Raw genomic sequence first — 26,188 nt, 5'->3', positions numbered from 1 at the left:
ATATTAAATTAATAAAATATTAAAATATATGTATCATTAAAAATATTATTTTATTACCAAAATTTGGTCATTAGGGTTTGATGTGAAACATTTTGGTTCCAATTAGGTCGAAGTTTGATGGTATTTGTGATCTTGAAAATGTGATTATATCAATGGTGATTTATGAGCAAACATTATTTAATTGTCTAATTTCATATTTTTCCAATTTCTTGTACTAAAAATTTTGTCATAAATAATGATACTACAAATTACTATAGTTAAAGTTTAAGGTAAATTGTGTTATTAATTATTAATTTATTAGCATATTTTTTTATCATCAAATTATAAAACTTTTTAATGCATCATTTAATAATCTAAGTGCGCTTCGTACTGATATGACATTCTTAATCTTACATCATACATCAATAAATAATTTAACAATTATAAATAAAATTCAAAACTTTAAATATATACATAGTTCATAAAAATTCAAAAAAATTAAAATGAACTACACGTAAATTGTCGCGAAGGCTGCCATATTAAAATTTTTAACTCTTTAATCAATATTTTCGTTAAAAAAAGCAAATCGAATATTTTTAAAAGGTTAATGGTCAAATTTAATTCTTTTTAAAAGTTTAAAATAAATTTAACTAAAAATAATAATAATATCCAAATTGACAGAAAATATAAACATTGACGACTGCACTTATTATTATATCAAAAATCAAATTAAAACAACATACCATGATTTTGAACCCATTGACGACTCCAGCTTACTTTGCTGGATCATGGTGTGCTATAGATTTATTTAAGGGTCGGAATATCTATCCAAGCTTGGAGGCTTACTTAAAAAATGAGCTCAAATAAAAAATTAAATTTGTTTAAAATATGAATTGGATTTAGGCTCAAACATTTAAGGCCTAGCTTATTTTTTAAATTTTGTAATATATTATATTATGTTATTTTTATATATTATGTAGTTTGGAACACATAAATATTAAATCTATAGTAATATATAACATTACAATGTAAACATTAAAAAAAATTAAGTTGCTTATACATAAAATTTTAATAAATAAAAAATAAAAAAAAATCGAGCGTTTTTATTTTTGTAAAGATAACTTATTAAATTTATATTCGAAAATAAATAATTTTAAAAGTACATTTTAACTCTGAACTCTATTTGAATTAAGAGAGTGGTATATCAAACAAAAAAGTCACAAACCAGAATAAACCCTAAGAACACTGTCGGCGGCAATGGCAACTTACGATCTAACCCCGCGTATCGGCCCGAACCTAGACAGGCACTTAGTGTTTCCATTGCTGGAGTTCTTGCAAGAGCGACAACTATACCCAGATGAACAGATCTTGAAAGCAAAGATCGAGCTTTTGAACAAGACAAATATGGTCGATTACGCTATGGATATCCATAAGAGCCTTTACCGCACCGATGATGTCCCTCAGGACATGGTCGATAGGAGAGTCGAGGTTGTCGCTCGTCTCAAAGCTTTGGAAGATGCCGCCGCTCCTCTTGTCACTTTCTTGCAAAACCCTAACGCTGTTCAGGAACTGCGTGCTGATAAACAGTATAATCTCCAGATGCTTAATGACCGCTACCAGGTCTGTCCCCCCCCTTTTGATGAATTTAAGGTTATTTTTATGTTATTTTAACCCCTTCTTGATTTTTAGTGAGTAACCCATTCAAGTGTGAATTTGTATTAGTCATAACATTATGTGATTTTTAAGGAAAATATAAAGAATAACCAAATAGATGCATAGGCTTTCTTGTGCTAAAATTCTAGCATGCTCCTTGTTGTTAAAGTTTTGATTTTGCCTGGGTTTGAATTAATTAAAGTTTTTTTTAATTAATGGTGGATAAAATTATTTTTTTAACAGATTGGTCCAGATCAAATAGAGGCATTATATCAGTATGCAAAATTCCAATTTGAGTGTGGCAACTACTCTGGTGCTGCTGACTATCTGTATCAGTATCGGGCTTTATGTACTAACAGCGAAAGGAGCTTGAGTGCATTGTGGGGGAAGCTTGCTGCCGAGATACTGATGCAAAACTGGGATATTGCTCTTGAAGAACTTAATCGTTTGAAAGAAATAATCGATTCCAAGGTTTTGGTTATATCCCCATTGATTATTCGGTTTTTATTTTGACAATTTGCTTTCCGATTATTCGTTGACTCATTTATTGGTCTTTTGGCTGCAGAGCTTCTCATCACCTTTGAACCAAGTTCAGAGTAGAATATGGCTTATGCATTGGAGCCTCTTCATCTTTTTCAACCATGACAATGGAAGAACACAGATCATTGACCTATTTAATCAAGACAAGTATGTCACTTTGACAACTAAACTTAAGGTTTCCATGTCTTGTTACTGATGTTGTTAGTTGCATCATTTGTGTGGTAGTCACATCTGTGCTTATTTGTTCTTTGTGCATTTTCCTGTCTTTTTATGCCATGACTTACTTCTGTTTCAAGATCCTGCTGTGTTCACATGCTTTGATTTTGATTGTGTTGGAATGGAACATGTTTAGAAACTTTGTGGATATCTTTTATCATCATTTGCATGGTTTTTTTAATATGAAAAGTTAATGCACTGCCTGCCATGTAGTTTGCAAAATGTTTGTTCAAATATTTGGGGCTAAAGTAGGTGATATGTTCGCCATACTGCTTAGTTTGGAATTTTGTTTCATAAGGGAGATTGTTGTTAGAACATAAAATTGTGTTTCAATTTAGATGTTTTTACTGCTTTTTTTCATTGGTTAACGCATTATTTTCTCTGGGTTTATATTATCCAACTTTGTGTATTTGACTCATCTTACGAGGTGATTTCACTTCTTTCCAGGTATCTAAACGCCATTCAAACCAGTGCTCCCCATCTTCTAAGGTACTTAGCCACTGCTTTTATTGTCAACAAAAGGAGAAGACCTCAATTCAAAGAATTTATTAAGGTTATCCAGCAAGATCAATGCTCTTACAAAGATCCCATCACGGAGTTTTTGGCATGTGTTTATGTCAACTATGAATTTGACGGAGCACAGAAAAAGATGAAGGAGTGCGAAGAAGTAAGTTAGATTGTAGTATCTTATACCATAGATTTGTCCAATGTTTTAGCTTGAAGATTTGTCATCTGTTTTGGTTGCCTTTAGCTTTTTGTTTGATATTGGAATTGTAGGCTCTATCTATTACACCCTTGGTTTTCCCGTCTTTGTTGTAGGTGATACTGAATGATCCCTTCCTTGGAAAAAGAGTTGAAGAGGGCAACTTTTCTACTGTCCCATTAAAAGATGAGTTTCTTGAGAATGCTCGTTTATTTATCTTCGAGACATACTGCAGAATTCATCAGCGCATTGATATGGGGTAAGTTCCTGCTTTGTCAAACTTATATACTTAGCTTCTTATGTGTATAATTGACTTCTTCTTATGAGTAAATGACACGGAATGACTTCCATTTGAATGTTAAATTGTCGATAGGCTCACAGTCTGCTTTGCATGGTGGGTTTCCCATAACATTGCACTGAGTTATGAATTTTTTTTGGCTAATTGCATGTTAAGGATTGATGAAATTTTGTACAAAATATTAAATCAAAACAGATGTAATGCATGTTTTCATCTGCACAGCAGGCACGTGCACAGATCACAAAACATCAGAACATAAACCTTTGGTTTGCTATTATCTATGCATTTCCTGACTGTTCATTTTTCTTGAAGTATTTGTCTTGCGGTTATGAAGATATGATCCTTCAATACATGGAAAAACTTAGAAAACAATTAAACATACCGGTATCTGAAACTCACCCAAATCTGAGTAACATGGACTCAAGTATCTCTTATTATAGTGATTACTTCCCATTGGTCTTCTTAACTCTTTCAAGATATGCTTTTACTTATGAGATTATGTTGTTTTAATTGCTTGTCTTAGATTTTGATCCTACATTAAATGGATTTTGTATGTGTTTCAAGGGTGCTTTTTGAGAAACTGAACTTAAATTACGAGGAGGGTGAGAGGTGGATTGTGAATCTCATCCGAAACTCAAAACTTGATGCAAAGATTGATTCAGAGACTGGAACTGTTATTATGGAGCCTAATCAACCTAATGTGTAAGATGTCCTTGTTCTTTGTATTTTGCATCTTTCATACTATGTTCTTTCCATAACTACATTTGTTTGTTCCCCTTCTCTTAATGACTTCCAATTTCGATACTGGATTTCTGCAGTTACGAGCAGCTAATCGACCACACTAAGGCCCTTCAAGGGCGGACCTACAAGCTAGTCGGCCAGCTTCTCGAACCCGCACAAGCGCAGCCTGCACGTTAAGTTGGACGAGGAAGCTCTTGAATTTATATGCAATTTTGAGCTATTTGCTGATTGTTTATTTCTTTCAGACAAGTTTAACAGTATTTTAGTTTTTGAGTAGGAACAAGACTGATAAATCATTATCTAAATCCAAATTGTATTCTGCTCTTTCAACTTATGTCAAGAAATTTTTTAAATGCTTGTACCGAGTTATTAAAAGTATAGTGTTGTGTTGAGAACTTTGGATTTAAATGTGTTATTAAAATAATAATATGTAAGTGGATCTCTCTCTTAAAAATAATTTAATGATCCATTTACAAATATGTTACAAATATGGGTACACTTAAACGAAATTTGTAATAAAAAACTGAACTACATCAACACGAGATTAACAAAAACTTTATTGTCTTGTATAATCTTCAGAATTTCATTTGGGGTATCATCAAAGACATGAAGGCTTGAGTAAATTCATGTTAGTCAAATAATCAGCAGCATGATTGGGTTCTTTAAGCACGTGTCTAATGCTCTATTGTCCTTTAGCTCATAAAATTCTCGGGATCCTTTTAAACATTGTAATACCAGAATTTGTTAACCAACTTAACCACCTTAGACTGAATGTGGCCTTTCTGAATCCTTTGCTAAGCAATACTAATAGGTCATCTAAAATTCCCTGTAACTCAGCTTTAAAAATTGAGCATCTCTCTAAGTAGTGATTGAACCCCAATATCCAATTCTCATGTTGGTCCTGCAGAACACCTTTAACGGAAGCATCGCCATCACCACTACCTACTGCTTCGTTAGTGGACAAGTATGTCCACCTGATGGCCTTTGTGACTTAACTCAAACTGTTGTACCCAGCTGAACTAGACCTTGATAGTATCAAAAGTCATCAAAGTGATGTCTTGAAAGATGAATAGGTCCCTATTCTTTCAAATGCGCCATGCAACCAAACCGAATAAACAAGGCCAAATTACCCCTTACTAGGTAATTGGACGTGATAGGCAATATTTGAAGTCAACCATTCCGGAAGAGACCTAGAGAAGAAACATTGTTGTCTATCAAAAGATATTACCTGTAACCAAACTTCCTTTGTTGTCGAACAATCTTGAAGCACATGGAGTATGTCTTCTGTTTCATGGCCACAAACAAGACGTGAGATATTATGATCAGTTCCTCCTAGTTCACTCCATATTAGACAAAGTCTTTGCTTGAAGGCTAGTCAAAGAAAAATTTTAACTCGTTGTGGCCCCTGGTATTTTCAGCTATGGGTTCCAAAAACTTTTTTTTTAAAATCAAAAGGCGTTATGGACAAAAAAAAACCTAAAATCGTGCGTGCCCAAATAATATTGTTTGTACCCAAAGAAGGATGGGGAGGAATACAAACAATATGTGACTTAAACGAAATTTTAAACATCTATTTCAAATTAAAATAGATTTAAACAAATATAAAATATATTAGTATCGACCAACAATTATCTAGTAATTATTATAAATAATATTAATAAATATTTTGTTAAACTCGTTTGTATTTTATTTTTTTTTGTAAAATCAACTTATTATATTAAATTCGAAAATAAAAAATTAAATTTAAAACTATATTTTAATTCTTAACTCCAGTTGAATTAAGGGAGTGGAGAAGGAATATATATAGTATAAATTTGTTTATATCAAACAAAAAGCACGAAACCAGAAACCAGAGTAAACCCTGGCAATGGCTACTTACGATCTAACCCCACGTATCGGCCCGAACCTAGACAGGCACTTAGTGTTTCCATTGCTGGAGTTCTTGCAAGAGCGACAACTATACCCAGATGAACAGATCTTGAAAGCAAAGATTGAGCTTTTGAACAAGACAAACATGGTCGATTACGCTATGGATATCCATAAGAGCCTTTACCGCACCGATGATGTCCCTCAGGACATGGTCGAGAGGAGAGTCGAGGTAGTCGCTCGTCTCAAAGCTTTGGAAGATGCCGCCGCTCCTCTCGTCACTTTCTTGCAAAACCCTAACGCTGTTCAGGAATTGCGTGCTGATAAACAGTATAATCTCCAGATGCTCAATGACCGCTACCAGGTCTGCCCCCCCCCTTTTTGATGAATTTAAGGTTATTTTTATGTTATTTTAACCCCTTCTTGATTTTAAGTGAATAACCCATTCAAGTGTGAATTTGTATTAGTCATAATATTATGTGATTTTTAAGGAAAATATAAAGAATAACCAAATAGATGCCCATGCTTTCTTATGCTAAAATTCTAGCATGCTCTTTGTTGTTAAAGTTTTGATTTTGCCTGGGTTTGAATTAATTAAAGTTTTTTTTTAATTTAATGGTGGATAAATTTTTTTAACAGATTGGTCCAGATCAAATAGAGGCATTGTATCAGTATGCAAAATTCCAATTTGAGTGTGGCAACTACTCTGGTGCTGCTGACTATTTGTATCAGTATCGGGCTTTGTGTACTAACAGCGAAAGGAGCTTGAGTGCATTGTGGGGGAAGCTTGCTGCCGAGATACTGATGCAAAACTGGGATATTGCTCTTGAAGAACTTAACCGTTTGAAAGAAATAATCGATTCCAAGGTTTTGGTTATATCCCCGTTGATTATTCGGTTTTTGTTTTGACAATTTGCATTCCGATTATTCGTTGACTCATTTATTGGTCTTTTTGCTGCAGAGCTTCTCATCACCTTTGAACCAAGTTCAGAGTAGAATATGGCTTATGCATTGGAGCCTCTTCATCTTTTTCAACCATGACAATGGAAGAACACAGATCATCGACCTATTTAATCAAGACAAGTATGTCGCTTTAACAACTTAAGGTTTCCATGTTTTGTTACTGATGTTGTTAGTTGCATCATTTGTGTGGTAGTCACATCTGTGCTTATTTGTTCTTTGTGCATTTTCCTGTCTTTTTATGCCATGACTTACTTCTGCTTCAAGATCCTGCTGTGTTCACATGCTTCGGTTTTGATTGTGTTGGAATGGAACATGTTTAGAAACTTTGTGGATTTCTTCTATCATTTGCTTGGTTTTTTTAATATGAAAAGTTAACGCACAGCCTGCCATGTAGTTTGCAAAATGTTTGTTCAAAGTTTTGAGGCTAAAGTAGGTGATATGTTCGCCATACTGCTTATTTTGGAATTTTGTTTCATAAGGGAGATTGTTGTTGGAACTAAACATAAAATTGTGTTTGAATTTAGATGTTTTTACTGCTTTCTTTCATTGGTTAACGCATTATTTCTCTGGGTTTATATATTTCCTTTCTCTGTTATCCAACTTTGTGTAGTTGTCTCATCTTACAAGGTGATTTCGCTTCTTTCCAGGTATCTAAATGCCATTCAAACCAGTGCTCCCCATCTTCTAAGGTACTTAGCCACTGCTTTTATTGTCAACAAAAGGAGAAGACCTCAATTCAAAGAATTTATCAAGGTTATCCAGCAAGATCAGTGCTCTTACAAAGATCCCATCACAGAGTTTTTGGCATGTGTTTATGTCAACTATGAATTTGACGGAGCACAGAAGAAGATGAAGGAGTGCGAAGAAGTAAGTTAGATTGTACTATCTTATACCATAAATTTGTGCAATGTTTTAGCTTGAAGTTTTGCCATCTTTTTTGGTTGCCTTTAGCATTATGTTTGATATCAGAATTGTAGGATCTATCTTTACACCCTTATTTTCCCGTCTTTGTTGTAGGTGATACTGAATGATCCTTTCCTTGGAAAAAGAGTTGAAGAGGGCAACTTTAATACTGTCCCATTAAAAGATGAGTTTCTTGAGAATGCTCGTCTATTTATCTTCGAGACATACTGCAGAATTCATCAGCGCATTGATATGGGGTAAGTTTCTGCTTTGTCAAACTTATATAATTAGCTTCTTATGTGGATAATTGACTTCTTCTTATGAGTAAATGACACGGAAGGACATCCATTTGAATGTTAAATTGCCAATAGGCTCAAAGTCTGCTTTGCATGCTGGGTTTCCCATAACATTGCACTGAATTATGATTTTTTTATGGCTAATTGCATGTTAAGGATTGATGAAATTTTGTTCAAAATATTAAATTAAAACAGATGTAATGCATGTTTTCATCTGCACAGCAGGCACATGCGCAGATCACAAAACATCACAACATAAACCTTTGGTTTGCTATTATCAATGCATGGAAAAACTTAGAAAACAATTAAACATACCGGTATCTGAAACTCACCCAAATCCGAGGAACATAGGCTCGAGTTTCTCTTGTTATAGTGATTTACTTCCCATTGGTCTTCTTAACTCTTTCAAGATATGCTTTTACTTATGAGATTAGTGTTTTTAGTTGCTTGTCTTAGCTTTTGATCCAACATTAAATGGATGTTCTATGTGTTTCAAGGGTGCTTTTTGAGAAACTGAATTTAAATTACGAGGAGGGTGAGAGATGGATTGTGAATCTCATCCGAAACTCAAAACTTGATGCAAAGATTGATTCAAAGACTGGAACCGTTATTATGGAACCTAATCGACCGAATGTGTAAGATTTCCACGTCTTATTATTTTGCATCTTTCATAGTATGTTCCTTCCATATCTACATTTGTTTGTTCCTCTTCTCTTAATGACTTCCAATTTCGATACTGGATTTCTCCAGTTACGAGCAGCTGATCGACCACACTAAGGCCCTTCAAGGGCGGACCTACAAGCTAGTCGGCCAGCTTCTCGAACATGCACAAGCACAGCCTGCACGTTAAGTTGGACGGACGAGGAAGCTGTTTTGAATTTATATGCAATTTTGAGCTATTTTCTGGTTGTTTATTTCTTTCAGACAAGTTTAACAGTGATTTTAGTTTTTGAGTAGGAACAAGACTGATAAATTATTATCTGGTCACTCAATTATTAATTTAATATTTTAAAATTTATTATTTTAGTCTTATTAGATTGAAAATAAATTGATTTGAGTTTTTTTTATCTAATAATAAATTTAGTTTTTTAATATTGAAATATTTTATTAATTTTATTTTAAATATAAAAATTCAATAAATCTAGTCTTTAATGTTTATGAAATTCGTTATTTTAACTTAAATTCTAGGAATTTAAAAAAATTTATTTTTTTTAAAAATTCATTTTTAGCCTCTTCCTTTGATATTTTAGGTGAATTAAAATCAAAATCAAAGCAGTAAGCATGTCATTGATGAATAGATCCATTCATATATGCATTTCACCAATTTTAGTTTTTTTTTTTTACTTTAAATTTTTTCAGTAGTTTGTTGGGGATAAAGAAATTGAAAATATTAAATACAAATATTTTATGTGAAAAAACCCTTTTGGAGAGAATAAAAGACTACGGATAAAGGTAATTTTACTATAACGACAAAAACAGATAGTAAAAAGGAGATAATGTTGAATATTGAAATTCGAAATAAGAACCCTCAATTTGTAAACGTAAAATAATATTAAAATAATTTATATTAATCAGAGTTCGAATGGAACAAATAATCAGAATTTGACTAGAAGAAGAAAATAAAGAAAATTGCATAACAACCTATGCCTAGATCGCAGATAAATGGAAATTTTATTGATAACACCTTTTCAATTGTAGCCAATATATTATTATGAATAATTCCGACAACTTCAAGAGAAAAAGAGGCATTTACTTATTATAGAGATGATGCAATTTGATTATTATTATTATATTTTTTTTTTCCTTTATTTAACGTGGCTATTGTCTTGTCAGGACGCCCTTCATCGTGTTGTCAGTGGTCGCGTCGTTGGGTTGATATCTCTTCCTCACTTCGACAGAAAATGAAAGAGATACTCCACAGTTGTATTGGATTTTTTTAGTCTTAAATAATTTAAGTTTTATTTTTGATAGAATTTAGATGTGTTTCGGTTGATTTTTTCTTTTTTTTCTCTTTACTTGAACCGGTTCATATAAGATGATAATTTAATTGTGGATAAGCTAAAATTATGAGTAAGTTTTTATTTGGGCCACTTAAGTAAAAAAAAATTTGTCAGTGAATTATTCAAAAATTTTCATTTAAGTCACTAGGTTGCTAAAATTGAAGCTATATTGCTCTTTGTTTGCAATACCTGCATTAATCGAAAACTCTTTTTCCCCTTCTATTCTACTGTTTAATTTTTTTCCATAAGACTGTTTTGGATGCCATGAATCTGCGAACTAAAAATTAAACAACTTTTTTCTCCAATCTGTCATTGATCATCAGGCTGATTTAGATCTAAAGCATGTTCCTCTATTCGTTGATGGGTACTGATCCACCATATTGACATTGAATCGTCGCTTAGAGCTCATTGACAGAATTTAAAAAAAACTTAACAGCCCAATGATTAAAATAAAAACTTTAGAATTGTTTAGTGACATGAATGAAAACTTTCAAATAGTTTAATAACTAAATTCTAATTTTTTTAGTTAAATGTCAAAAAAAAAACTTACCCATAATTTAATAATAAATTATATAATTTACCCTTTAATTTTTAATATATTCAATTTTTGTTTATTTTTTATAATTATATTTTTAAATATATAATCTTTAAATCAAGTGTTTATATCAATTGAGAAAAATGATTAAATTTGAGTTGAACAAATTTGCTAAATTTAATTATCTATTCTATTTATCGATTAAATATTAACTCAACTGGTATACGTGTTGTTGTCAAGATAGCATATTATATTGTAAGTGAGATTTGTTTGTAGAGATGGCGCGTTAACGTTACACTAAAAAACCCTCGAAATTCAAATTCATTTCGCACCCAAAAAGAAACCCTGCTAAAACCCTAAATCCTAGAAATTTAGCTGAAGAAGGCGAAATAATGGCAATCTCTTTCAATTCTATTGTTCTTAATGCTATGTCAAGATCGCCTCGCTTGTTCCCTAAGGTTTCTCTTAATCTTTCTCTTTTAATTTTATGTTTTATGTATATATTTCGTCAGAAATGACCCATTTGGCGAATGGAAATTTGTTTAGAATGTTTAATGGTTAGTGATTTGTACGTATTGATTGAAAGCGACTACGAAAAATTGTGGGTTTCGTAAAAAATTCTGACATGCTTGCTTCATTGAGCCATTTTTGTTCGAAAGTGATGCTCATGGTTGTTTCTTTCTTATTCAATGATTTATCTTCTGTAATCTATAATTTAATCATCTAATCCTGATTTTCTCTAAACTAGTATTGTTTTTTATCTTCTTTCTAGTGATTTATTGTATACATGGACCGTCAGGTATCTTTGTTTTCTTCTGACATTGTTGATTTGTCTCTTTTCCCAGTTTACACGAAGAGATGCAATCACTTTTGTTGGGGCTTCCATACGCCATCTTTCTTCTGTAGGTAGCTTCTCTTCCATTCTCTACATGTTTCTTTCATTTCTCCATCTATTTATCAACTTAACATCGAAACTTTGATGCACTCATAAATGTATTTTGGATGTTTTAGATATTCGTAGTTATGTGAATAATGTTTAACCATTTTTATATGCTTGAAAGTTATTGTTTAAATTTTCTGTTGCTGGTCTCTGATTATGATTATGCTTCTGTCCAGTTCTATTGTTGTTTTTACTTTGTAAGTACTCCCTTTTTTTTGCTCTCTTTTCCTCCGGTGCAGTTTTGGGTACAAAATAGATATGTCATGGGTAATCAGAGGTGTCATATGGTTCTGGTGGACTGATCCCATGCCTTCATTTAAGAAAATAAACAAAACCGCTCATTGTTGAAGGATAGCACATGTATATAGCTGGATGATAAAGTAGGTTCAGAAAGTGGGATTCTTGGGAAAAGTGACATCTAGGGGTTAGCTTGAACATTCCAATAGCTGCTGTCACCAGAGATTGCATGATGAAGGGGAAAAGAAGAAAAAGTGTTACAGGCTTGTTATAACTATGGGAAATCTGGTGATTAATGGAGTCAAATAAACAATTTTTCTGGGTTTCTCAAGGATTAGGAAATAAATGAAAGAAAGATGAGAGAGAGTATCTAAATGGAAAAAGAAAATATATGGGTTCAAAATTAAGAGAATGTGATGGAAAAACGAAAGAAGAAAAAAAGGACAGAGATGCTGTAAGAAACTGTTTCAGCTAAAGATTTATGTATGGCTTCACAAACTAGAAAACCTGCTAGAGTGAGAAAGGAAAGAAGAAAAATGAATGGAGATCAAGCAGCATAAAAGAAGGATTTATGGGTTTTTTAAGCTTATTTGATAATTTGGTAAGGGTTTTAACTTTGGGTAGTAGTTTGTGCAACTTGGATTATAAGTCAAGTTCAACTTTTTAAGCAAGTATCAAAGCACATTATAAATTTCATAAGTAACTAGATTGATTTACTCTTGTTTGGAAGAAATCATATATTAACTACTGCATTCAAAATTATTCATTCATTTTCTTATATTTCTTTATTGAAATAATGTGATAATGTTAAAAGATCAACTCAAGCATTAGCATTAGGCTATGATTTGGCCGTACCTGATATTTGTATTTTGTATAAGTTAGAGCCTTGTGCAAAGTCTTACATCTTGTGATTCAAATGAGAGTAATTCAATCCCATTGCCAAATTTTAATGTTTTAAATCTTTCAGGTGATGTCTCAGAGTACCAATTTGATGAATTTCATGATGATAACAAAGAAATAAAGAAGGATGGGGCTCTGCGTGAGGCTCTCTCACAACTTGCTGGGGATTTTGGCAGAGAGTCTATGTTGTCCTTCCAGCGTTTTTTCAGATCACGGCATACTCCTGTGATATCTACGGGCTCATTAAAACTTGATCTAGCACTTGGGATTGGAGGATTACCGAAGGTGAAAAGCTGACAATGCGTATTTTCCTGTTAGCAAATTTCTTTTGTAATGAAATTGCTTCTTTCCTTTTACATGCCACTTCTTGGTCAAGCATATACACAGAGTTGTCATTGTAAGTATGGCAGCAGTCAGATATCTGATACATCATGTTGTTAACTGATTTGTGACGTATAGTTGTATCCTCCTTTCTTTGGCAATTCAAACCCATATGCTTCCGGTTGTCTCAGTGTTTGTTTATGAATTATTTTACTTTCATATGTCGGTTTGATTACACAAGAACTTAAGGCTGATAGCTGAGACTGTCAGCAACCACTCAACCAAAACTTTTAATTAACATAGGTTCGACCGAAGCAATGATTATATACCCTAGAATGTCCCTTTCCTTGCTAAAAATTTCATCATGATATCACTTTTATCTTTATTGTGCGTTATTCAGGGCAGAATGGTTGAAATTTATGGGCGAGAAGCATCAGGCAAGACAACATTAGCACTTCATATAATCAAAGAAGCTCAGAAGCGTGGAGGTGGGGTTAACTTTTCCTCCCATACTATGGTGGTGGAATCACTTGAATATTGTAGTATAGTTGCACTTCTTTTGCCTAATTAGGGGAGCAAGAAACTGCTCTGTAACTCACTAGCCCCGGTTGATGTGTCGACATATAAACGGACTGAACAAGAGTAGATATAACATATATAGCCTATTTCTGGATACGAGGATAATATAAAATTAAATCTGCCATAATCTTTTCAACTCGTTGTAAAGTTACAACTGGTAATTCAGTTTCAGAGGTCATGGATTTTTCTTTTCTGGCTTAAATCGGTGCTGATCAATATACCAGCTGGAAATTCTTTATACTTGATTGCCAACATGAAGACAGGTTTCAGTTACATTGATATTGTTCATTGGGATATGTGCAACTATGTTGCTTTTACTCTTCATTTTTTTCTTGCAACACCTGTGTCTGGCACATATTTGGACATGGGTAGGGAGATATGACCCTCCAAAGATCCTCCAAATACATTGGAACGTACCTATGTCGGATGTATACCTGTATCCAACACTCATACCTGATTCCAAGTTACATAGATGAATAACTTTATCTGCTATCTCTCCCTTTTTGTTTCCTTTGTCTGAAATTGGGAATTTGTCATCTCACAGCTGGTCTGAACCCTAGATTGCATGATCTTTTCTAACTCAAAAATCCCATAGAAATGAAACCTCTTGTGGATCCTCATTCATTTCTAGCATCTGCCTTACATTTTAGCAGAATTTAGTAGGAAACATAGTTAGGAAGTTGATGCTAGGATTTCCCTGTATATCAGGGTTATACTTTAGTGTCTTTTACTTTGAATCCTAGTGAAACATGCTTTAAATATCCTAGTTATATTCCTAGCATGAAGACTTAGATACTATACTGACATGTTATCAGCTTCCTTTTTTCACCTTATCAAGAGGAGGGTACTCCTGTTATTATAGTTCCATATTGGTTTCTTTAGTTCTACTTTCATTTTTGTCTCATTGAATGATTCTTTCTGACAGGGTATTGTGCATATTTTGATGTGGAGAATGCTATGGACCCTTCACTTGCAGAAGCAATAGGTGTAAACACACAAAATCTTCTTATTTCACTTCCTGATTGTGCTGAGAATTTGCTTTGTGCTGTTGACACACTGACCAAAAGCGGATCTGTAGATGTAATTGTGGTTGATAGTGTAAGTATTTGATTTATGCATGCTCTCATTTACTCAAACAACTTGTTCCTTTTTTTAAGTTACCCATACAATTGTCTATTCCATCAACTACATGCTATTGATTTTAACTTTCCATTTTGTTGGATACCTGATGATTTCATTGTCATCGTTCTTCTCTTACAAAAAACTGCTCATTCTGCATTCAGGATCTTCATTTGTATTTTGCCTTCTGGTCTATAGTTTGTACTTGCCGGAGGCGTTCAGTGTCAATGGCTTGTTATGCCTTTTTTCAAAGTGTTACTAACTATCCTCAATGAATGAGTTATGTAGGCCAAAGAGCAATAACGAAGAGGACATGCTTTTATCTTGATAGTCATATTGTGATAGGCCAATAAGGGACCTCATCTATTTAACATATATACAATACAGTCCTTCCAAAGAGTAAAACTTGTTTTAATACTGTCATCACTGCATTGTTGAGAAATACTGTATTAGATTATATGTGATATCCTGAACTTTATGGACTTGCATTAAAATCATGCGACCAAGGTGGCAATCCCATCTTGCTTCGAAAAATATGTCAAGGATTCTATGCAATTGAACCCTGTTTTTAAAGTGCATTGGGTATAGAGTCTTCTATGCTTAACTGCCGTAGCTTGAGGGCCTTCTCAAGTCCTTTATAAATGTGTACCTTGATTACAAAGTGTTAAAAAAAAAAAAGATTCTAGGTCTTTTGACTATTGCTTGTGTTAGATTTTAATGCTAACCATAAATGCCAGTTTTGGATAGTATGCTGAGAAATATCAGCAAGCATATGATAGATTCAATTCTTAGTTTGTACCCAGCATAAATATTTTAAATCGTGCTTACACTGTTTTGGTAAGAATAATGCAGTGTATGGTTCTTTAAAAGGTCTTTACCTCAGAGTCTGAGCTATCAGGAAGATCAGAGATCAAGGAATTGGCCATGTAATGATAATTTTTCTACATTCCCAAAATTATAATTGTCATTGACCTTGTAAAGCTTCTAATTTGTTTTATTTTGAGTGCTTGGCTTGTAAACTAAGAGTAGCTTTAATGCATATGCTAATGTGGTAGTGCCACAGTTCAAATGTGAATCCTCTTACATATGAATTATGATTAACATGCATAATTGCTCAAATGGGTCTGTTCCGGTGCATGGTTTGGCTATTTTATAGTGGCATATATATATTATGTAGGTTGACCTCTGCCAGTTTGCTGCTTTGAAGTCTTTGATATCTCTATTGTTTCTCTTCTCAATTTGGACACTAAATTCTCAATGCTTGGAATTCGCAGGTTGCTGCCCTTGTCCCTCAGTGTGAAATTGATGGTTCAATTGGTGACAATAAGCGTGATGTACAAGCACGAATAATGACTCAAGCACTTCGAAAAATTTCTTCTTCTTTATGCCATTCCAATACTCTTATTTTATTTCTTAATCAGGTTGACACCTTGTCAAGCTCTCTCTGGTTTACACATGCACATGCACATGCATAAAACAAAAACGCATACACATATACACCGCAGATTTAAGTAGCAAGCTATGTCTTGTAGTACATATAATTCTTATCATTTACATTCAGGTCAGATATAATTCAAAACAAGGTCAAGCTTTTGGGCATATGGATGAGATCACTTGTGGAGGAAATGCCCTTAAATTTTATTCCGCAATACGGTTGAGGATGATAAGAACTGGATTGCTGAAGAATGAGGATAAGGTATAAATCTGCTAGTGTGATTTATGATATTCAATTGATGATAAGACATATCATAAGGAAAATATTTTCAAAATTTATTCGTTATGAAATGGTATATTGCTCCATTATGCTGGTTTTCTTACAAGTGTAAGATATTATCCGTATGTATTTTTTAAAATGAATTATTGTATGCTTGGCTAGTTTTTCATTGACTTAGAGGGAAGCTATATGATAATGCTAAGAGTAAATAACTTAAAATCCATGGATGGTATATTAATTTCGTATTCTGCTTGAATTTTACATTTAGCCACTGTTTTCAAAATGGGACCGGCTGGTCTGATAGGGAACCGGTCTGGAATAAGGGATTAGACTACTTGACACGTGGATCGGTATGAACCGAGCTAAAAAACTGGTTGGACTGGGGATCAGACCAGTTGGACCATTTTTTCTCCTTTTTTTTTTTTTAAATTATGATTTTTTAAATAATTTATTCAATTGAATTGGACAAACCAGTCAAATGGTTGGATCAGGAAATGGTGGCCTGACTGGTTCGATTACCAGTCCGGTTTTGAAAACTTTGCATTTAGCTATCTTTGTGACTTTGAGTTCTCTGCAGATATTGTTGGCATGCGTTAATCTCATTTCCACCATCTATCCTTATTAGGTAACTGGCTTAGGTATTTGTGTGCAAGTGGTGAAAAACAAGCTGGCACCTGTAATACAGAAAGCCGAGCTCGGGATACAATTCGGCAGAGGGTTTTGCCGTGAATCCGAAGTCTTGGAGTTGGCATGCGAGTACGGAATCATCAACAAAGAAGGAAGCAACTACTACATTGAAGGTAGGATTTTTAGCGGTAAACAAGAAGCTGAACGATACTTGGCTGAAAAAGATGGTGTTCTTGAAAATATAGCCATGGATTTAAGAACTATACTATTCGAGAGGAAAATGTGATTGTGATAGACACCCTTAGCTGACTAAGGCATCATAACCGAACTCATTTGATTTCAAACCGAAGGTTCAAAATGGTCTTTTGACCACATCAATGGTGATAATCTATAGGTCAAGCTAATCATGTGACTGTAACAAGAAAGGAAATGGCAGTAATGCGGGGCATTTCATTGCAACAGAGGTGAGTTTTGCTTCAATTTGCAGTGTTTTCAAGTGTAAAATAATAGGCGAAAAATGAATTCTAGTGTAGAATTACACCATTCATGTATCTTTATTAGGGGTAGAGTGTTATCATGATTTGTAATTGGAAACAATGAGCTTTGATGGACGGCATGACTGTTTGGTAATGATAGAAAGCACATGCAACTGGGAAATTTTTAATTGGTGAAAATCTAATGTCTATTTGTTTTGTTGGAAAAATCTTCACTTTCTTGGAAAATGTTGTGGGAATTTTGAGAATTTCTTTTCTACAAATATTGGGAACTTGATTCTCATGAGAGCTGTGAGATTGAAACTTTGATTCCTCTTATCTTTTTCAATTGGTTGGATTTGCATAGAGTTGTGACTATTTTCTAATTAATGTTGGAGGAGATTGGTTAATGTAATACTGGAAGTAGCAGATTTTGCGAACCTCACGATATACTTAAAAGAGAGTTCGATATGTGTCTTTCAATAGAGCCAACATCATAGGCAACCATGCATAGTTGCTTACCAACTAGTGAACCTTAAAATGCTTTAAGACAACTTATAATCAATGATCCTGAACTTTCGCGTAATATTCGTACTTAAGGTTACGACATAACATCATTGTCATTGCCAAGAATATCAAATTAGACATTTGTATCAACGGTCTTAGGACACGTAACTAAACTTGTCTCCAACAATAAAGCTAATGCAAACTGCTTACACATTATTAGTACATGCTCTTCCCTTAAAAACTTAAAATCTCTTGCCAAAAAACCTTCTTCTCCGTCCTCCTCTAATTATTCTTCTTGACAACTCATCTCCCACTTTCTCTTGTTAATCTAATGGTTAACAATTTAGGGGCCAAAGAAGGTTATATAGTAACCTTCGCAAGTTTGTTAGAGAAGTTTGCGCTGGACGTGTAGATGGTGAAGGTTTGGGTAATTAATCGGCAGTCTTTTTGAATACATGTTTAACTACATAACAAATCTTCACCATCTATACCTAGAACGCCAGCTTCCCTAACAAACTCATGAAGGTTACTGTATAACCTTCTTTGGCCGCCAAATTATTAACTGTTAGATTAACAAGAGAAAGTGGGAAACGAGTGGTCAAGAAAAATATTTAGAGGATGGAGATGAAGGTTTTCTTGTAAGAGAGTTTAGGATTCCAAAGAAAAAGTATGTACATAAGAGTGTACGAGCTATTCGCATGAGCCTTTGTTGGTTGACTATGCGTGGTTCTCTATAATATCCGCTCTATTGAGGGACATGAGTGAGACTCTCTTTAGGTATATCTTGAGGTTCATGAAGTATGCTACATAAGGTATAACAGTTGACATCTTGAATTACATAGACTTTCACATTGGTATCTCAAGCAAAAGTGTGAATTATTTGGAGAATTGAATTTGAATATTTAATTTTTTTTAATTTACAACCACTTTATTTATAATTAATATTAAAAATTCCAATTTAAACTCACATTTGAAGGTCTATATTACAACTTATATTTTATTAAATTGGAGGTGAGAAGCTAAGTTCACAAAGTTTGAACTTTTGTTAAGCAAACGTTCTGCACAAGTCGAGAGATTAAGTAAACAAGTTCAATGAATTTAAGTAGTTAAAATTTTATATCAAATTTAACTCAAACTTTAAAACCAGAACTTCAATGTAAATGGGGACACTTCAAGTCCCCAATTTCCATTCACTTCAATTATAACTTTTAACAACCCTTTTGATCCTCAAGAGTAGCTAGAAGTGTTAATGACCAAGTTAACCTAAATTAAAATTTGAATTTATAAAAATCAGGCCAAACCTGAGCAAAGCTCACCTCAAGCCCATCAAAATTAGCCCATTTCACTGTTCAAAAATTAATAAAAGGATCATTTAAATTTAGTTATAAAAATAATAAGACGAGCCAACCCAGGCCGACGAGGGTTCAAAATTTAAGCCTAAGCCCAGCCCACAAACACCTGAATTTCATCAAACAGCCACAACAACAAATATAGCCTGCAATGATCTTTTTCTAATCACTGGAAGCAAAATCAAAGAAAGCAAGAATCCTTGAGGTAAAATGCAAAAAATGGAACAGCAATGTGCCATTCCTCAATTTTGAATGATACAAAGTTCACTGTCTTCTATAACCTGAGGTTCATGTTATGGCATCCTAAAATTAATATCAAAAAGATGCACCAACCTCTACTATTTGATCGAAACCTTAAAATGTACAGTGCCGCTTGGGTAATGATCGGGAATAGCCCCCTGGAATCCGAATACTGAAATGCCCCATCAAAACTGGCGTTAACCAACTTGTCCCATCCATCGAGTTTCGATTCAATTCTCCAACTCTTTGAATGAACAATGAGGCAGCAGTAATCGCAGCGAGTCTGATGTGTTGTTATATTTCGATGTAAAGATCATCCAGGATTGGAGGAGAAAGTGGTGGGATGGCTGAATTGTAAGAAGTTTCGTTGGGTATTTCCAAGATCCTTCGGGCAGTTGCCGTTGTTTCTTTGACACCGATCTTTCTGGATGAAATCATTCCAGGTTTATCTACTCTAGAAGTGTTGCTACTCTTGACGTCCTTTGAGGGAGTCGTTTGTGCCGATTGTATTACGGAACCGAAAAGCCCTGAATCCCTAAGTCCTTGAATTATAACCTGTGAACAGAGGAAAGAAAAGGTCATGTCATCAACGAAATAATCAATCACAAAGATCAGTAAAGAAGCCAGAAACTCAAAATTTTTACAAACCATGGGAGCATAAATCCGAGTTAAGATGCCCCTCCTCAAAAGTTTCAACTTCAATTCCTTATCAGTCCACACTACATGCTCACGGTACCTGAGTAAAAAGACGAATATTATCTGAAGAAGACAAATATATACTCCGGTCCAACACAACTAGAAAACAAATTTTGATTATTGAGAAACATGCATGTCTACTTGTGGAAAGTAAAATGTGGATCATCATAAACGATTCTTAGACAACCTAACAATTTGCATAAGTGTACACATTTGACAGCATAAACATATCGTTAAATGTTTGACTTAGATTATTTTAGGGTCTCAAGGAACCAATAATCAAAGATCACATCCCTTCAATCTGAAAGTGCTATTCAGAATAGTAGCTTCTCATAAAGCAACTTTTTTAAGGTAAGAATTAGAAATCCTAGCTTGTAACATGCAACATCAAAAGCTCTGTTTGGTTCATATTTGAAACAAAAAACATGAAATGGAGGACAGCTAACATATGAACATTACCAGCGAAGCATTTCCTCCTCCGTTGCAGTTGAAGCAATTATGAATGCCTGTATAAATAAAACATGAAAAAAGTAAAAGCAAACTAAGCTAAACTATTTAGCTGTATCATTTCAAGTTCATCACTGATCAAACCCCAGAAAGCAGCAACAAATAAACATGTAATCATCATAGTGAACTCACCAACCTTTTCCTTCCGTAATTAGTACAAACTACAAACATTACAAGTATAGTCAAATGCTAATACAATTTTTCTTTCTAAGTCAAAATTCACATAAATACCACTTCATGATGACCTTGTGGTGGCAGACTTACTTAACATGATTGTAATGCAAAGAGCAGGTCAAAAACCATATACTATGGCTTTGACACCTCTGCTTTAACTTTTAATGCTCCTTTTTTCGGGATGTGCTTTACATAAGTACATTAATATCTAAACTTGATCGATACAATCAGGTTCAGAGTAATTGCAGATCAGTGAAATAGATTTAAAAAATCACATAACAATATGCAGGTTAAGAAACAAATAAAAGGAATTTGATGGTGCAAATCAATTAGAACTTACAGCTCTATCAAACTCTAACATGAAACATCTTTTAACATCCTCCTTTGTAGGCTTGCAACCACATCGATCACGCCTTGAAGTTAGATCAGAAAATTTGGGGTATGTATAATGCAGAACAGCAGCCTCATCCAATTTGATCTCACTATGAAATATTACACAAAATCAAGGTGGTTATATACCCATGAATAAGAAAGGAAAGATGTGCTATTCAACCATAAAGTAAATGATTAGTTAAAAAAAGGGGCATAAAAATGTTGTCAAAAGCTCAAGGCTTTAAACAGAAATAATTAATAGTGTATATATAACAAAGAAACTCTGTGCACTGTATTTGAATAAGCTTGAAATTTATAACTAAGCAATTAGCCCCCAGAATAAGCTAGAAATTTATGATTTTGTCAATAGAACATAAAGACTCTGCTTTGCTTTATTTATTGTTTAACAGTTTCAAAAATGAAGAATTATCATACTAATTAACTAAAAGTCATTATAACAGAAAGCTCAATGCTTTTTCACTTCAATCTTCAAGAGAAAACGCATGGCTATATTATGATTATTACCCAATGTTCAATTCTAGTAAAGAAATCTAATATTATCTTTCTTTTGAAGCAGATAAAGAAAAAAACTAAAAACTAAAGAAAAGGAATGAAACTTATGTGTGCATTTTTATTCTTTTGGTCTTGAAAGAGTGCGCCTAGGCACAAATGATTCACACTAGGTTTGCACCGAGCCTTAGCGCCATGGCAAGTACCTTGACAACACTGCTATAGAAAAGATGCATGAAAACTTCCTATAGCTAAATAAACATAACAATAATTTTAACTATAAATTCATTAACACAAAATCAATAGAATAGGAGAAATACTGTACTTTGGTGTCTTCATGTAGTTATGCCATCTATGTGCACCATTAGGCCGAAGATGATCTTGAATACGAGCAGCTGATTTCCCGTTTCCATAGGTCAGAAAGTAGTTTGGATTACCACGGGTTGACTCTTTATAATTGCCAAAATACACATCCTTGGGAAGATGATCATAGTTCTTCTTGAACATTGAGACCTATGCCACATTAGAAGATACAATCAAGTGCAATGAATGCGTACATGATCATAACTCCAGCAACAAAAATTGGATCACTCCAGGAGTAAGAGAGAAACTTAACAATCTTCCCATCAAACTAATATTAGTCATATTGTTATATGCCTAGCCAAAGCAAAGCATGAGAAATTGATAGAGGAGATTATACCTCAGTAAAAGGTTCCTTGACATCATCCCGCTCAACACTGCTTTCCTGAAAATTTTATACGGTTTAATTGCTTGCGGTGTAAAGAACAACCATTTAAAAATATCATTTTTCCAACTAAACCTCTTTATCACCAAAATAAACACAATTAACTTTATCTAAATTTATGCAGTCAGCTCCACTCACATAATTTGGGAAGACAACCATATCAACATTTCCAGGTACACCTGCCAGTAATTGTCTCAAAGAGTACTCGCGAGCACCCACGGGATGTATAAGCTCATCGGTGTCAAGATGAATAATCCAATCCATGCCAGCATCCTATAAATGAAATAAGAAAAGAATAGTAAGGATAAGAGTCATAGCTTAACATCAATATGAATCTATGCTATACGTAACTATATATTATGCCAGAGATAAAAATGTAATAAAATACCCTTGCCATGACAATAGACATTTCCATATTAAGGGATTGCTTCACAAACAACTCGTAGTTACACGGTTTGTAGAAGAAACTTGCCAACCAGGTCTCATTCCAAATCCGACTACAGGCACCAAAATGAAATTGGAGAAAGAAATAGAAGAAACATCAAGTCAGATTCAAAGGACATAAAACAGGAAGTAAGAAACGTAAGAAAGGACATCTCAAGGCACCATCATATGGAAGCAAACTGATTATCCCTTAAAAAATAAAATAACACAAAACCACATTAACATACATACACAAAAAAAATGGACGATGGCTTACAATCTAACAGTAAATTTAGAACTGTTACAGGTCATCTCCAGTTTTAGACCAAGGGACAGAGCACTATTTAATTCAGAGCTCGTGTCTCCCAACATGTGTAATTTATTCTGATTTTGTGGGCTTACCAGAATAGTATTTTGGTCCATAAATGGAAGCTTAGATTTCATTGCTGCCAAAACACTACAATTCCAAGACTAAAAGTAGGTCTCTTCTTTACTCTCTAACATTGACTTTTCCAAGAATCATTAATATTTCGTTTAGAAAGAAGGAAGTGCAAAAAATGCCTTCTGGAACAGGACCAATAGAAAATAAGTGCTTTTTTTTATCCTAATCCAACCAATCATGTACCAACCTTTTAGCTTGTTGTTCCTCTAATTCTTTTGTTCTGTAAATCACTTTCACCCCCTGCAAAAGATGATTTTGTAGATAGCAACATGGCCAAAGTGGAATAAACAGTAGAACATAAAAAACAAGGTACAGAAAATGAAAAGGAGGAACAAAGATTTTCACTCACTGGAATCAATTCTAGGACTTTAGATACATTAGGAGAGGCAGCCTTCCCCTCAACAAAAAGGAAAAAGGCTGAAACTCCAATAACCTTGTGATAAAAGATCCATGGTAGTGTCTGTTCTAATCCTGCAGAAGTACTTGAAATAATACATATCTGGCATACAGTAAAACCACCAAACAAAGGTAAGAAATAGCATCCACAATTCATCAAAACACATACATCGGTGATAATAATGATCCATGTACAGTAAAAGACATCTTTAAAAATGTGATAATTGGGATTGAAACAACCACTAAAAGTGAAAGGAAGAATCTTTCAGGATCTTTCTCTTTTCTGATGAACAAACTTAGGAGACAGTTTCAGTATTGTAATTAATAACTTACAAACTATTGGATACTGATTGAGAAAAGAAAACCAAGAGAATATAAGTGTCTTTAAGATACAAACATAACTCTGTATCATAGAAAACCATACACTTAACAATTTTCTTTAAATTTACATCCTGAAAAGCGTAGAAAATTTTCAAAATACGATGAAAGCCTTCTGCTTTAGTGGAATTTCAAAGGAAGGTTTAATATATCCTTGCATTTAAAAAAAAAAAAAAGGTTTGCTGCTATAAATTATGTCACATGGACTTGAATATGAGCATCAGATTCATGCATGTGCTAAAGAGAGGCTAAGTTTTTCATGTATTTGAAAGATCTTTAGAGGGTTATATATCAGGTACGCATCGGACACGGATACTACACGAAGCAACATGGGCTATATTTCAAAGGATGTTCATTTACAACAAGACAAAATAAATTTGAAATCCACCAATAACTTCTACAAAATACAAAAATTCTAAATATACATATTAACTTCATTCAATTTCAAAATTCATGAAAAGGGACTTCATTTTACAATACACAGATGCATGATCAAAAGGAAATGCTTGATTTTTTACTTTACTAGCTTGGTTGGAACTTGTAAATATACATTTACAGCATTCCAGATTATTTAGGTTATTATATTAAGAAAAATTATCTCATTCGCCAAAGAAAATTTTTAACTCCACAATCAGGATTAACCAGCTACACGAACCACTATGTATACTAAAAATATATTTTTTTAAAAACTAATTGCAATCTGTTAATCCTACTTCTAAATTTTAAAATTCTAAAAATAATCTCGTTCTTATAAATTAGTCCTTCTTTTAATATTTATTTATCCTAACTTTTGGAAAATCTAATCAGCCCATTTTAGAGTGAGCATGAATAAAATATCATATACGAAAAATAAATTTAGACAAAAAAAGAAAAAGAAATTAACCCTTAATTCCGATATTCACTGTTCGAACCAGATCCAACCCACTTTAATTATATAAATATAATATTATTTAATTGTGTAATTTATACGAATACATATATAATAATAAGATGCAACCCATTTAGCAGTTGAAGCTAATCTTAATCTGCATCTAATTTCACCCTTGCTTATTTTAATTTTACGGATTGCAAAATTCTAGGCTGCAAAAAGCATAATTTAACATAGAAAATAGGTAGTTAAATTCCAGGAAAAAAAAGGACATGAAATTCACTATGATTCAGATTCTCTGGGAAATATAAACCTGAAAAAAGCGCATCAAAGAATATGAATATACGCATTTCCATCAATTCAAAAAAAAAGGGGGGGGAAGACCCGAAAATCCAACTAACCTTAGGGTTAAGATCCGACCCGACATCGAATTTCCAATCCTTAAAATAAGGGAAAGCCGGGGACTTGCTTCGACCCAAAAGATCGACACAATCCGAACCGGAACGCCGATCCGATCCAACGTTCGAGCCAGGATTATCCATACCAGGGAACTGAAACGGGTCTGGAGACCAACGGGTGACCGGGTCGGTTAAACCGCCACGCCATTGGAGAACGAAAGCAAAGAAAGCAAGGGTTAATGGGAGAAGAGTCAAAAGCAAGAGGAGACGAGAAGTAAAGACTTGTTGAGAGGAAGATGATGATGATGATGATGATGATGATGATGATAGGGAAGAAGAAGAGGAGGGTCTTGAAGAAGAGTGGAGACCCGCCATGAAAATGTGTAATGAAGAACTTGAAACATATATATAAATGGGACAATTTGTGTGTGACCGTGTATGTATATATATGTGTGTGTGTGTGTGTGTGTGTGTGTGTGTGTAGGCTGTTTGGAGAGAGAATCGAGGGGAGAAACAAGAAATTGAAACTGAGGAGAAAGGTTGGCGAAAGAGAGAATGACAACACGCATAGAACAAAGCC

General features: G+C 33.8%; 4 protein-coding genes across 4 annotated transcripts; 3 read left to right on the top strand and 1 right to left on the bottom strand.

Moving 5' to 3' along the window:
- Positions 1–1,114: 1,114 nt before the first annotated feature.
- On the top strand, positions 1,115–4,483 carry LOC107925876 (eukaryotic translation initiation factor 3 subunit E). The gene is made up of 7 exons (XM_041105126.1): positions 1,115–1,599; positions 1,876–2,103; positions 2,198–2,319; positions 2,836–3,055; positions 3,208–3,350; positions 3,954–4,091; positions 4,208–4,483. The coding sequence occupies exons 1-7, from the start codon at positions 1,237–1,239 to the stop codon at positions 4,305–4,307; spliced, it is 1,314 nt and encodes a 437-aa protein (XP_040961060.1). The 5' UTR covers positions 1,115–1,236; the 3' UTR covers positions 4,308–4,483.
- A 1,432-nt stretch (positions 4,484–5,915) lies between these two features.
- Positions 5,916–9,179, top strand: LOC107925874 (eukaryotic translation initiation factor 3 subunit E). The gene is made up of 7 exons (XM_016856610.2): positions 5,916–6,360; positions 6,636–6,863; positions 6,958–7,079; positions 7,607–7,826; positions 7,977–8,119; positions 8,656–8,793; positions 8,909–9,179. The coding sequence occupies exons 1-7, from the start codon at positions 5,998–6,000 to the stop codon at positions 9,006–9,008; spliced, it is 1,314 nt and encodes a 437-aa protein (XP_016712099.2). The 5' UTR covers positions 5,916–5,997; the 3' UTR covers positions 9,009–9,179.
- Positions 9,180–10,924: 1,745 nt separating this feature from the next.
- Positions 10,925–17,804, top strand: LOC107925706 (DNA repair protein recA homolog 2, mitochondrial). Its single transcript, XM_016856423.2, has 8 exons — positions 10,925–11,151; positions 11,539–11,599; positions 12,838–13,055; positions 13,492–13,579; positions 14,596–14,768; positions 16,064–16,210; positions 16,351–16,485; positions 17,129–17,804. The coding sequence occupies exons 1-8, from the start codon at positions 11,086–11,088 to the stop codon at positions 17,414–17,416; spliced, it is 1,176 nt and encodes a 391-aa protein (XP_016711912.1). The 5' UTR covers positions 10,925–11,085; the 3' UTR covers positions 17,417–17,804.
- A 1,797-nt stretch (positions 17,805–19,601) lies between these two features.
- On the bottom strand, positions 19,602–26,188 carry LOC107925877 (glycosyltransferase-like At2g41451). Its single transcript, XM_016856611.2, has 11 exons — positions 25,612–26,188; positions 23,918–24,067; positions 23,756–23,808; positions 23,092–23,200; positions 22,842–22,976; positions 22,659–22,703; positions 22,284–22,471; positions 21,417–21,558; positions 20,855–20,901; positions 20,348–20,435; positions 19,602–20,254 (listed from the first exon to the last, which is right to left on the bottom strand). Exons 1-11 carry the CDS (start codon positions 25,981–25,983, stop codon positions 19,994–19,996), a joined length of 1,590 nt encoding a protein of 529 aa, XP_016712100.1. The 5' UTR covers positions 25,984–26,188; the 3' UTR covers positions 19,602–19,993.

The sequence above is a fragment of the Gossypium hirsutum genome, chromosome D11, assembly GCF_007990345.1.
Source record: "Gossypium hirsutum isolate 1008001.06 chromosome D11, Gossypium_hirsutum_v2.1, whole genome shotgun sequence".
Classification (NCBI taxonomy): domain Eukaryota; kingdom Viridiplantae; phylum Streptophyta; class Magnoliopsida; order Malvales; family Malvaceae; genus Gossypium; species Gossypium hirsutum.
The sequence above is the reverse complement of the archived record's forward strand: the minus strand, read 5'-3'. Positions and strand labels throughout refer to the sequence as shown.